The 13,877-nt window shown below is 44.4% G+C and overlaps 1 protein-coding gene across 1 annotated transcript in view; it reads left to right on the plus strand.

Annotated features, from left to right (window-relative positions):
- The window catches only part of CUL1 (cullin 1), a 105,840-nt gene that overhangs the window by 72,069 nt on the left and 19,894 nt on the right, over positions 1-13,877 (plus strand). The window contains exons 8-9 of the mRNA XM_065884352.1: positions 3,074-3,236; positions 4,593-4,723. Coding sequence (XP_065740424.1) covers positions 3,074-3,236; positions 4,593-4,723 — 294 coding nt within the window. The remainder of the gene's footprint in view (positions 1-3,073; positions 3,237-4,592; positions 4,724-13,877) is intronic.

Here is a 13,877-nt window from a genome sequence, read left to right on the forward strand (position 1 = left end):
TTTCCCAGGGCATAACGCCATACTGTAGTCTATGAAATGTGGAGAATAGCGTTATGTCAGAAACACCAATTTACATACCTTAATTTAAAAAAACTTTATTGCTAAATGATGCCAAAACAATTATAATAGCAGCGTCAAAGATCACTGATCACAGATCAGCATAACAAATAATAATAATGAAAACGTTTAAATATTTTGAGAGTTACCAGCATGTGGCACGGAAACCCAAAGTGAGCAAAGGCTGTTGAAGACACGGTGCTGATACGCTCGCTCTACCGACAGTCCTTCAGTTTCTGTTTTGTTTTTAAAAAAGCAGTATCTGTGAATCGCAATAAAAGGAAGTAGGCCTGTGGACAGTAGTCCCACCTTATTCACAGTTTCAGTTACCCACAGTCAACCTCAGTCCGAAAAATATTAAATGGAAAGTTCCAGAAGTAAACAGTCCATAAGCTTTAAATTGTATGTATTGAAACATGTCGTTCTGAGTAGCATGATGGAATCTTGCCCTTGAATCATACCTTTGTCCATAGCATCTCCCGTTAGTCTCTTCATCGACCAGGTGATCAGATCGACCGTCGTCCGCAGTGCTTGAGATCACGTAGCCCTTATTGTACTTAAAAGTGACCCCAAAGCACCAGAGTAGCAATTCAGATACGCCAAAGAGAAGCCATAAAGTACTTCCTTTAAGTAAAAAGGAGGAAGTTCTCAACTTAATAAGGAAAAGGTTGCTAAGATCTGTGGTGAGAATAAATTGTATCTCCATGAAATTGCGAAGAAGGAAAATTTATGCTAGTTTTGCTGTCACACCTCAAGTTGACGTTATGGCCCCAGTGCATGACACGTGCCCAGTTAAGATGGAAAAGGCATTAAACATAACTTTTATTACATTATCTTGTTCTACTTTATTGTTGTTGCTAATCTCTTACTGTACCTAATTTGTAAATTAAACTTTCTTATACGTATGTAGGTATAGGAAAAAACATAACATAGTACCTATAGGGTTCACAGTTTCAGGCATCCACTGGGGGGTCTTGGAACATATCCCCCGTAGATAAGGGGGGACTGCTGTGTAAACAACTACTGAGCCCCTCTGGCTTTTGTGATCACTTAGGGACCAGTTTGCTCTTCCCTCTTGGCCCCTGCAGGAAGAGTCTGTAGAGTGCTACTGTTTCTTTGTAGTACAGGGGATGGAAAGCCAGTGTCCCCCAGAGAGTGAATCAGCAGTGATACCAAAGCTTTACCTTTCATTTTAGGGGAGAGAAAGGTTTTTAAGAGATGACTTTTTGCTGCCAGTGTATTATGTTCTTCCAGGAAACAGGTATAACCTCGAGAAAAAGTGGTGCTTTTTGGTTTGCATGTCCTGTATTTCACCAGCTTTAGTTCTTGAGGTATCAGGCTTAATGAAATACTAGATATGAAGCAGCAGAGGCTTGGAACTTTAGAGTTAAAGCACAGAAAGATCTTTTATTGTTTTTTAAAATAGCTTTGTAATCAGGAAAGAAAACACACAACTGTAGACTTGCAGGGAAATACAAATAGCATAAACCTGCACAAACTTGGGACACTGTTGCTTAAGTATGCACATAAACACCAAATTGGGGTAATGCTGTAGGGTTTTGTTTTGTTTTTATTTATTTATTTTTGGCTGCACTGGGTCTTTGTTGCTGTGTGCCGGCTTTCTCTAGTTGCAGAGAGCCGGGGCTACTCTTCGTTGCGGTGCGCAGGCTTCTCATTGCGGTGGCTTCTCTTGTTGCGGAGCACGGGCTCCGTAGTTGTGGCTCGCAGGCTCAGTAGTTGTGGCACACGGGCTTAGTTGCTCCGTGGCATGTGGGATCTTCCTGGACCAGGGCTCGAACCCGTGTCTCCTGCGTTGGCCAGCAGATTCTTTAATCACTGTGCCACCAGGGAAGCCCTATAGGGTTTTTTAATAACAATTTTCCCCCACTAATTTATTACATTAATGTATTTTCTATTTGCTGGATAGCGGTATTCCATTAACCAAATAATTTAACAAATTATATCTTATCAGGATCTTCAAGTATTTCTTACTTTGCAAATAGTTCCTTTTCCTTTCCCATGTTTTTATTTGCACATACTTATTGATTTTTCAGAGATTATTATATATTAAGGATATTGACCTTTTGATATATACTACAGATATTTTCCAAGTTTATTTTGTTTTTCACATTTAACTCTATTTGGAATGTGCAGTAAGGTTTAAATTTCTGCAGTTGAAACTATTGTCCTGTTAGTAATTCTTGACAGCGCAAGGCCTGCCCAGTCATTTTTTCATTTTGTTTTTTTTGGCTCTTGGATGTTTATTCTTCCACTTGAATTTTTCTAGATTTCTCCAAAATTATGCCAAATTTAAAAATCATTTTGGGGGCTTCCCTGGTGGTGCAGTGGTTGAGAGTCCGCCTGCCGATGCAGGGGACGCGGGTTTGTGACCTGGTCCAGGAAGATCCCACATGCCGCGGAGCGGCTGGGCCTGTGAACCATGGCCGCTGAGCCTGCGTGTCCAGAGCCTGTGCTCCACAATGGGAGAGGCCACAACAGTGAGAGGCCCATGTACTGCCAAAAAAAAAAAAGAAGCATTTTGGGAAGTATTGGCATTTTTACAATACAAAATATAGTTTTTCACTCTTTATTCAGGTTACCTGAATAATGCAAGATCATTGAAATTTCTTTCTTTCTTTTTTTTTTTTTTAAGAAGATGTTTGGGGGAGTTTATTAATTAATTTATTTTTGCCGTTTTGGGTCTTCGTTTCTGTGTGAGGACTTTCTCTAGTTCTGGCAAGCGGGGGCCACTCTTCATCACAGTGCACGGGCCTCTCACTATCGCGGCCTCTCTTGTTGCGGAGCACAGGCTCCAGATGAGCAGGCTCAGTAGTTGTGGCTCACAGGCCTAGTTGCTCTGCGGCATGTGGGATCCTCCCAGACCAGGGCTTGAACCCTGCATTAGCAGGCAGATTCTCAACCACTGCGCCACCAGGGAAGCCCTAATTTGCTGCTGTTTTTGTTAGCAGTTTTTAAAAAGCAAACCCAAACCTCTGACTTGAATTAATTCCCACAGGCGGAGGCTCGTTTGCTGGAGGAGCAGCGGAGAGTCCAGGTCTACCTTCACGAGAGCACCCAGGATGAGCTAGCCCGGAAGTGTGAGCAGGTGCTCATCGAGAAACACTTGGAGATTTTCCACACAGAGTTTCAGAATTTATTGGATGCCGACAAAAATGAAGGTGAGCCACTGAGATTCAAAACACAAGGGTATTTATTTTGATCTGTGATTTTGAAATTGTGTGAAGTTCTAGACTCAGAGTTAGCATTACCAACACCAGTCATTCTTTAAGAGATTCACGTGTGAGATTGTGTGTGCGTGTGTGTGTACCTTGTCGTGTGTTGATTTCAGACCTCTGCAGTGTGCTTGGGGTGTGACTTTGGGGGAAGAGCGTCTTTTCAGTTTGGTTTGGAGGCTAACCTGTTCCATACACCTTAGCATTAAATGATGCTACCACTGGTTTTGTTTGTTTGTTTGTTTTTGGGTTTGTTTTTTTTTTTTGCGGTACGCGGGCCTCTCACTGCTGTGGCCTCTCCCGTTGCGGAGCACAGGCTCCGGACGCGCAGGCTCAGCGGCCATGGCTCATGGGCCCAGCCGCTCCACGGCACGTGGGATCCTCCCGGACTGGGGCACGAACCCGTGTCCCCTGCATCGGCAGGCAGACTTCCAACCACTGCGCCACCAGGGAAGTCCCTGGTTATTTTTTTCTTGCGTATGTTTCTTCTGAAAATTCTTTAAGATGAGAAGGCTATAATTTTGCAGAAGTATTTCCTTTACTCCTCCCTTGTTTTACTGGGACATGTTAGGAGCTCAGTAAAAGATTGGTGTTTGGATTCAGGATTTTTCTTTGGTGTTCATATATCAGCCATGTGCCATAATATATTAAGTGAAGAATATGGGGACCCTTTTGTGACTTATTTGTTTGTATAGTTGAGATGGATATTCATAAATACTCCTTAAATTTATTCATTCTTTTAAATAATATTTGAGTGCCTGTTACGTGTCAGGCATAAATCATACCTCAATCTCAAATGTTAGGAAGCCTCAGATGTAGTTCCTGATCATCTTCTTTCTCTATTAGTAGTTTCTCCTAGCAAGGGGGAGAATATGCTTTTTTTTTTTGCAGTACGCGGGTCTCTCACTGCCGTGGCCTCTCCCGTTGCGGAGCACAGGCTCCGGACGCACAGGCTCAGCGGCCATGGCTCACGGGCCCAGCCGCTCCGCGGCATGTGGGATCTTCCCAGACCGGGTCATGAACCCGTGTCCCCTGCATCGGCAGGCGGACTCTCAACCACTGCGCCACCAGGGAAGCCCGAATATGCTTTTATAATAGCATGACTTCATTATTACTTTCAGCTAAATATACATATGCTAAATATAAAGTATTTGGTTACAGTTAAGTGCATTTGATTATTAAGGTGTAAAAACACGGTGATTTTATTTCAGTGTACCTTTCACCTCTATAAGCACTTACTTAGTGGAATGGATATGCAGAGTTTGTTTCTGTGCATAAAGGTGTGGCGCCTTCTTCTTTCAGATTTGGGTCGCATGTATAATCTTGTATCTAGAATCCAGGATGGCCTGGGAGAATTGAAAAAACTCCTGGAGACACACATTCATAATCAGGGTCTTGCAGCGATTGAAAAGTGTGGAGAAGCTGCTTTAAATGTAAGTACTGTTTAACTGAAAACCAGTCGGGCCTAACCATTCCCACGCACGGACTGCAGGTGTGTCTCGTGTCTCCACTTACAAATCCAAGGGGTAAGATTTTCACTAGACTGTCATAGAGAACCTTGTTTTGGCTTTCTAAAATAGAAGGTTCACAAGCATCTTTATTCAGTAAACATCTCCATAAACTCTTCTCTGGCACTTCTTAGGCATTAAGGGTTTAATTTCTTGATATTCTTTTTTCCTTTATGTCTTCTCAAAATTACATTCCTTGCACTAGAAGAGAGAAGATTATTCCATAGAAAGAACAGGCTAAAGCCTCCTAGAGACTTGTCTCTGGCACTCACAGGCCACAGGCTGCCCCTTGCAGGAACTTCGGTCTGTGTACTGCCCTCCCATTGAAGCTCACAGGGCTATTTGCCCTGGAAAGGCCCTGAAATGTATGGCATTTCTCATACACACCCCCATCCCCACTGCGGGAGGCACAAGAATATTCTGCTGGGTTATCTGTAATTCACTTGATAATTTTACATAGCACGTATCATGTGTTTCTAAGAGACAGGTAAGTTGTCTTCAGTTTTGTCCCTATTGTGAACTTCAATTTTGATAGTGTTTGGGACAACTATTGGAGAAGAAAAGCTTCTAGAACACACAGTTGGTTCTTAGGTCTGAATCAGAAAACTTTTTATCTCTGATTTTATTGTGTTTGGTGTTAATTGTTTCAACAATACTATCTTTAATATCTTTTTTTAAGTCTTTATTTTCCTGTTATCTTTGGGGGATCTCTTTTCTACTTCTAATTATGGGGGTTGCTGCCTCACTTGTTATCACATCTATGAAATATTAGAGGGAAGAATGTAAACACACCTTTAAAGGACCTGACACAGGCACGTACATGGGATTCAAAAGGGGTGACCTGATGAAGATATCTTTTCAATAACGTAAGGTGTTTTCACAGATGTTAATTCAAAACCCGGTTTGGCTGTGTGGGCAGCAGAGCCAAGTTAAATCACTTTCCTTCAAATGAGTTAAGGTGGTGAGTCTTATTTCATCAGATATGGATTAGAATAGCAGATAAATGAAGCAGGTTTCGCTTTTTCATGTAAACTGTTAAATGTTAGATATGAGATTGGCCTTAGGGACTCATGTTCTAGGTGAATATAGTTAGATTAAAAATCAGTAGGATAACTTGCTTTTTTGTTTTCATAGGAATGATGGGACATTCCTTCTAATGTCAATCTTTTCCAAATGAAGTTCAAGGTTCTAGATGGAGAAATAATCACGTTGTAATTCTCCAGTACCATTTTCTCTTTCTTTTGGATACAGTCAACTGCCTGATTGACTTGGTCAGTGAGTCTTTAATCTGAAGTTGACCTTTTCATGGCAGTTAAAGCACAAGTTCAGCTTCTAAGTAAAATCATTCCTCTATTAGGACAGACTTCGTCCGTCAGCAGTAGACAGCAAAAATAAACTGTATTTACCAGCAGTTATATTTTATTGGAAATTAAGCTTTTAAACAATATTTTTATTTATTATCTATTTATTTAATTTATTTTTGGCTGCGTCCGGTCTTCTTTGCAGCACACAGGTTTCTCTCTAGTTGTGGCATGCGGGTTTTCTCTTCTCTAGTGGAGGCGTGCGGGCTCAGTAGTTGTGGTGTGTGGGCTTAGGTTCCCTGCAGCATGTGGGATCTTAGCTCCCTGACCAGGCATTGAACCCTCATCCCCTGCATTGTAAGGCGGATTCTTTACCACTGGACCACCAGGGAAGTCCCCTAAACAATATTTTTTATTACTTAGATGTAAGCCACTGATACACGTGTATTTAAACATCAACATAAGATTTTCCCCCACGAAGAATCATTATATATAACTTGGTACATTTATATTGCATTTGCCTTAATTTTCAAAAGTCAAACATTTTAAAAATAACATTATTCATTATTATTTCCATAAGAACTGTTTTTATACTGAACTCATGAAACTGGTTTTTTAAATGGTTGTTCTTGTGAGGAAATGTTCCTTTAAGAAAACAAATACTTTTCCTATTTTCTGCAAAAGGAGTTTTCCCTGGATTTCCATTTTATTGGCTCATCTCTGAAGTTTCGGTTGACTCATAAGTTCGTGGTGCCGTCTGACTGGCGCGTGGATTTCTTTACGACCTTCCCCGGGCTGGGTCGGACCTGCTACCTTTACTCACCAATGATGTAAAAAGCCCAGGAAACTTGAAGAAGCTCCAGAGAGAGCACATGTAGCCAGTCTTAGCCTGACTCACAGCAGCCGCTTATTGTAGGACAGAATAAATACAGCTGCTAAAACATAAATAATTTTAAGTAGGTATTCATTTTTATCACATGTGTAGTAAACGTAAAAGATGTATTGTAACCCAAACCATGATGGTTTTCCAAAACCCATTAATGCTGGAAAAAAAAAAAAGGCGGCAGAAAAATGAGATTGGTTGAATTAGTAAAAAATTAACAGTCATCGTACCTAATTTTAAGTGGGGTTTAATTACTTTGAAAACAGTTTTTAAAGTTTTTCACCTAACTGAATTGAATCATAGTATATGAGAATCATTTAAATTCATCTTTTAAATGCCATAGAAGGCACTGCTTAAATGATTTTTTTTTTAAGGGCTGAAAAGTTATCTAGTCCTATGATTCCATTTATCCCATCAGTTTGGCTAGAAAACAAGTTTTACTGCTAATCAGTGTGGCCTAGGCTGAAATTATTACAGGTTTCACACTTGTAATGAGATTCAAATAATATTTTTGTGTTAGAAAGTTCAAAATCTACTTAAGAAGTTTCTGAAGGCATTCTTTTTTTCAGGTAAAACAGATTTGAGAATAATGGCTGTTCCTGGGTAACCAGTGTCTGGGAAATCCCCCTCATGGTGTCCCCCTCTCTTTACCCAAAGAGAAACTGCCAGCCTTGCCCTGTGAAGTGTGGCTGAAACCCTGAACACATGTGGTGTTTTTAGACACACTCCTTCTTGTACCTGCCCCGCACCCAGGCCGGGGAACACCAGGGAACGCAGCTCGGGATCAGGGCTCCTCTCAGGGTACAGGGGCTTCAGGCTGAAGCAGATCAGTGTGGGTCCATCCCACCCACCATGACGTGAGATTCCAGCATGAGGAGGCGTTCTCTCCAGCCCTCAAGAGATGCTCGCGACTGAGGACACTCGCGCCTAGCCGTGCTGCAGGCATCGTTAGCATATTGCATCGGGGCAGCGGTAGAACTTTGGAAACACAAAGAAATCTTCAAGGATGGGTTTTAAACAGGTTTAGAGCTGAACAAAGGATCAGTTAATTCTTCTAATCGGCAAGTTTATTTCATAGGCAGGTTACCCCGCGTGTGGCCTCTGGGCTGAGAGGAGACAGTGGGGCAGCAGCAGGGCAAATCAGCACATTTCACGTTGCCTCCAGGCCGGCAGGAGTCGAACATTGGGAGACCTCGTGTGCTTGTGTAGACGGGCCGCGGCACTACACGTGTGCTCAGTTGTTGGCAATGTAGTAACGGAAGAAAAGTAATCCGTATTAAAATATAGGAGGAGGTTGGGCCCGTCCACTTAGGTGTTGAGGGGAGCATCTTGAAAGCAGAGCCCGCACCTTCAGGTGTTCATTTAAAAGGATTGAAGCCCATGGTGGGGTGGCCCCGTGCTGGGTTCTCAGCTGTTTCGTCTACCAAAGCAGCCAGCTGCTGGTGCTGGCTGGTGGTGAAACTCAGAGGACCGGCAGGTGCCGCAGAGGAGGTTGACGTCATTTCCGCTCATCCAGCAAGCATTACGGCCTTCCTGTGCTGCCTCTGCTGCCGAGGATCCCAGCGCGAGGGGCCTCCACACTTCTGTCTTCTCATCGCATCTCACTGTCTTCTCAGGTCTCCGTGACCTCATCGGCCTGCTTTAGTGACTATTGCGGGTCCCTTTTAAAGCTCACATCTTCTTTCCTTGGTTCCTTAGCGTGGCGGCGGCAGCTGTGGAGTATGTGCCACGCGGCCTCACCCTCTGCCCCTGACAACCTGAGTCTTCTCAGGTGGAGTCATTTCCTACTGGATGTGGGCATGGCCGTGGGGTCCTCTCGGACCAGCGGGCAGCCAGCCTGTCGGCCCCCAGCAGTGCGTAGCCGCCACCCAGTGCTCTCTGCTGAGTCAGTGGAGTGGGGACGTGCTGCGTCCCTCGGCCCTCCAGGCTTTTCCCGCCTAGTCCCAAAGCTACCCTTGGATGGTCTTACATCTCTCCCATTCCTGTTCATCCCTCATCTTGCTTAGCAGTTTCGTCTTCCAAAAATATTCCTTAATGTGTGAACAGTTTTACTCCATGTTCTTCATCCGTTGCTTTAAATAAAGCACAAAAAACCCCTCTTCCCTAAAATAATATATTAAATCTTCCATATTATATTAAGTCAAAATCCTCTTCTAATACGCTCCCATTGTCATGAACCTCATCTTCCAGTGAAGCTGTTCTGTCCTCATTCCCCCCAGAACACGTCCTTGTTTATTATACACGCTAACTTCTCTGCTTAGAATGCGGTCCTTCCTTCCTTCTCGTTTTATCCTGCTTTTGAAGGCCAGCTCAAATCCCACTTTCTGAAAAAAAAAATGCTCTCCACTGACTCTTCCCGCCCAAGTAGTTGTATCCTCATCCTAAACCATTAGGGCATTTAGAAAAATCTCCCACATGCCACTTTATATTTGTGTATAACTTCTGTGTTTCTTGTCACTCCATCTATTATAAATCCCTTAAGAGTAAAGCTGACACCTTACTATGGTTTGATACTCTATAATTTTAGAACTAGCGTCCGATACAGCAAGTAGTTATTGTTGATAATGACGATGACCGTGGTGGCAAGGAGGAAGGGCCACCTGCTGCCGCCCCAGCTCCTTTCTGGTTTCATCCTCCTTACTCTTCATCCTCATTATGCCCATCGTCGAAACGTTTTTAAACACTCCCAGTCCATACGTGTGCCGTGCTGTACCCTCCTGGTTCTATCTGTTTAGACATAGTCCTTCTTTTTTTCCTATGTGTTAAACACCTTTATCTTTCAGTACCCTCAAATGCCATTTCTTCCATGAAGGCTTTCTCGATCACCCCTTTGAAATAGCAGCATGTCGGACAATTTACATGACATTCACACTCCGTGTATCTTAGATGTCTGTGTAAATGTCTTCTACAGGGATGGCTCTATCCATCTTCATGGCCTCAGCCCAGCTCTGTGCCTCACACAGAATAGGGTCTCCGTCTACTTAGGTCTTAATTATACTCCTCACTGTTGCCGGCAGGATTCAGGGCGGCTTACACAATACATAAAAGACAATAGGATAAATGAAACAGTAGCAAAATAAGGGTTGGAAACACAAAGGAAGCTAAGTGTAGGATAGCACTCAGAGTGCGTGCAGTGAAGTCTGGTCTCTCATTAGAGGTGGATTACAAATTGGCCTCTGATGTCTTCCACAGTACAGAGAGCTTGCTGGAAAGGACAGTTGGTCGTACTGTGAGGTACAGTCAGCTCCTTGATTCATCGTGATCTTAGGGAACGAGCCTGCGGCTCAGAGGAAGGACTTTATCGGCACTCAGAACTGACGGTACCTTTCCTCATGGCCCATCCTAAAGAGAACACCAGCTATGTGGAAAGTCATCCATGTAAATACAGAGTAAATACTATGTCAAGTCATTGGATGGCTTTATAAGTTCCCCTAATGCCACAATTTTGTAGCAAAATAAAGTTCAGGAAAAGAGTCAGTACAGACTGGTAAGTACCTGCTGGTGAATGCTTGACCGATACAGTTGGTTCCATGTTGAATTTTTAATTAACACACGATTCTGCAGCAGTCTGGGTGCTATTGTTCTTCCCTACAAAGAAAGCTTCATAAATCAGGTGTAGAGAATGTTTCATTACTCTGTCTTCAGGGCAGAAGTGGCAACAGGTAAGCACAGAGTCCTCTTTGAAACCGTATCTTGATTTAGTGACCTCAGTCTAACTGGAACTGAAATATAATCCAACAAGAATGGGCTTGTAGATGCTTCGATGTCCAGCAGGGCTGTTGGTGTGACGGTGGGAGGTTGGGCTGCAGAACCAGCCTGGGGCACAGAGTCGTGAATGGTTACTTGCAGCTTTGGAGGCAATGGTGTACTGAGAGGGAGAGGCGTTTCAGGAGCGGCCCAGGGCTGCCGCGGCGATAGTGCTTGTAAGAGGGAGCAGTTAGAGCGGAGAGTTCTAAAAGCAGAAGTAAAATCAGGGAGCTCTGACGAGCAAATTTTTCAGTATAAGACAAAGGGGCTGAGTCTGGGACCCCTTACGAAAAAGAATTACGAGAAAGTTCCATGGTTGGGATTGAGGACTCACTTGTGTGTGAGCTTACCCCAGAACGAACAGAGTAACACAGTGCTGGGTGCCTCTGGCAGATTTGGGTTTCATTTATACAGCCAAGATTCCCTTTCTCTTCTGGAGTAAAAAGCTTAAATAACAGTCCTGACTCAACCTTGCTGTGGGTGATAATAGAAGAAAATTACCCACGCAGAGCTAAACTTTAGCTCGGGGACCTTTTACATTTGGAGTGTGACCCGGCTTTGTGTGGTCAAGGGAGATGGAAAACATATCCATCGTATCTTTAAAGAGTGTGGAGAGGGTAGGATAAGAAAATCCTAGACTATTACAGCTATAGGCTGTCCCTGAAAGCTGGGTGATGGATTATGGCAGCTGATTTTACTATTTCTTATTTTGAATATGTTGAAATTTTTCCATAATAAAACTTTAAAAAAAAAAGCAAAACGAAAGAAGTGTCCTAGTTTTGGTGCAGTCGATGTGGGAAAGGAGAAAGGAGGGAGCAGGTTACAACTTTAATTACATAAAGAGCTGATACTTGGTGACAGTGCAGATTGGTTCAGAAAGCACGCAGCTAAATTTATGAATCGTCTTCTGTCTTTGCCATGAGATGAAGAGGGTAACCATTTTCTCTGAAGGAAAAAATACACAAATGTCTATCTTCAGTCTAAGATAACCAGGCTCTGAAAAGACTCACTGTATCCTTTGTGTATCTGGGAAACACCCTTCTCTCCTTCAACTGTAGGGAGAACTCCAGTCCTTTCACAAGCAGGAAGCCTCTTCCTGCCCAAATCTGACTTTATACCCCACGTTAAACTGATTTTGGCTTCGCCTTTGCTGGGTATCTGTACGTCCTGAAGTGGCCCCTGCCCGGTTCAAGACCAGCACATGCGACCCGTGAACTTCTCTGGCCGCCCACCCACCCGCTTCCCTTCTGTATACGCTGCTCCTGTTTCTGAGCTAATGCATTTATTACTTTCTGAAACATCATCCTTTCACTTAGAGAAGACACAGTTTTTCTTGGCAAGTCTAACTTAGTTCCACTTTCAAGATTTAATATTTTTGCCTTTGATCACCCAGCACCTAAATCTAGTCAGTTAGAGCCTCAGCATTTACGGGGTAACCAACACCAAAGGGCTGACTGCAGGCACACCTGGGATTCAGGGCAAGGTAGGGGGTGAGCGGGCACGAGGGGCCAGGGTCAAAAATGGGAGCCCACACGGTCACGTAACTCAGGTCAGGGATTTGTAAAAGTTTATCAGAGGCCGAAGGTTATGATCAGATTAAAGATGTGTTCATTACGCTCTGAGGCTCATAAGATAAGTAAAAATGACTGAGGCAGAAAGTAGCAGGTGGACAGAGGTTAACGTGGTGGCAATGGAGAGCACTGGTTCAGTTGCTACGTTTGTCTTGATATTTTAAACTTAAAGCATTCTCAGTCAGAAAAACTAGTGATTTCTGCTTATCTAAACAAAAGAGTTGAGGCGATGGAGTAAGAAAAGCCCATTAAAGGATTTCCCTGGTGGTGCAGGAATCCACCTGCCAACGCAGGGGACGCGGGTTCGAGCCCTGGTCCAGGAAGATCCCGCATGCCGCAGAGCAACTGATCCCGTGCACCACAGCTACTGAGCCTACGCTTTAGAGCCCGCGAGCCACAACTACTGAGCCCATGTGCCACAGCTACTGAGCCTGCGCTCTAGAGCCCGTGAGCCACAACTGCTGAAGCCCGTGAGCCACAACTACTGAAGCCTGCGCACCTAGAGCCCGTGCTCAGCAACAGGAGAAGGCACCGCGGTGAGAAGCCCGCACGCACCGCAACGAAGAGTTGCCCCTGCTCGCCGCAACTAGAGGAAGCCCGTGTGCAGCAACGAAGACCCAACGCAGACAAAAATTGATTACTTTTTTAAGGCCCATTAAGAAAACGTGAGACTTAGAATACTGAATGGTATTTGAGGCCTCCCATTTCTCTCCCACTTTGGGGAGGGGGCTGTTTGGTTTTTTTGGTTTGGGTTGTGGGGGTTTTTGCTCATTAGGTAATATCAAAATTACTTTTAAACCCTGAGTGCACACAGGCTGGCAGTGGAGGGGGGCACCTCACAAAGTGCTGAGCGATGGGGCGCTGGGCTGGGGTTGAAGCTCCCGCACGTCATCGGCAGAGTGCAGTCGGTGGTTTGGGACTGTTCTCTTTCTGAACCTTTTGCTTCTCTGTGTTTTGCTTGGAGCTGATGCGACTCCAAAGGGGAAATGCTAATGCTTATGGGGAAGAAGAGTTCCACTGACCCCGAACGATGGCGTGGTGTGTTCTCGTCAGTTGAGACACATTTCTTTCCCTTTCCTTCGTGAAGAGAAGCAGCCCCGAGGTGTGGACGTCAGCCTCGTGGAACAAGGCCCTGGGTGGCCTGTGCTGCCTCCGCCTGTCCCCCGCGAGGACAGGAGGCCGGGTGCCGCCCGGGGCCCTGGAGGCCGCACAGGCTGAGAGTGCGATGCACGTGCGTGAGGGGGAGACCCCAGGCCTCTTGAGGCAGAATTACAGTATTCCTTAGGATCACAGGTGACCCCGAGAAATCCTGTGTGACGTGCAGCAGCTCCCCATGAGGTGCTGGCCTCACTCCTCTGGGCGTGCCCCACACGCCTCCCTGCTTTAACTAAGGGTAAGGTGGAAGTTATGTCAGGCTCCTAAAGTGTGTTTTCTCTCTGTGAGACGGGCTTTTAGAATTATCCTGTTAGTGGAAACGTGGGATAAAAGGTAGTAATTCAGTTATGATTATGGTTGTTCCTGATTTGGCCATTTCAGAATGAGTTGGCAAAGTACAGGAGGCAAGGCAGGCGCAGTCT

This window comes from Phocoena phocoena, chromosome 9 (genome assembly GCF_963924675.1).
Source record: "Phocoena phocoena chromosome 9, mPhoPho1.1, whole genome shotgun sequence".
NCBI lineage: Eukaryota > Metazoa > Chordata > Mammalia > Artiodactyla > Phocoenidae > Phocoena > Phocoena phocoena.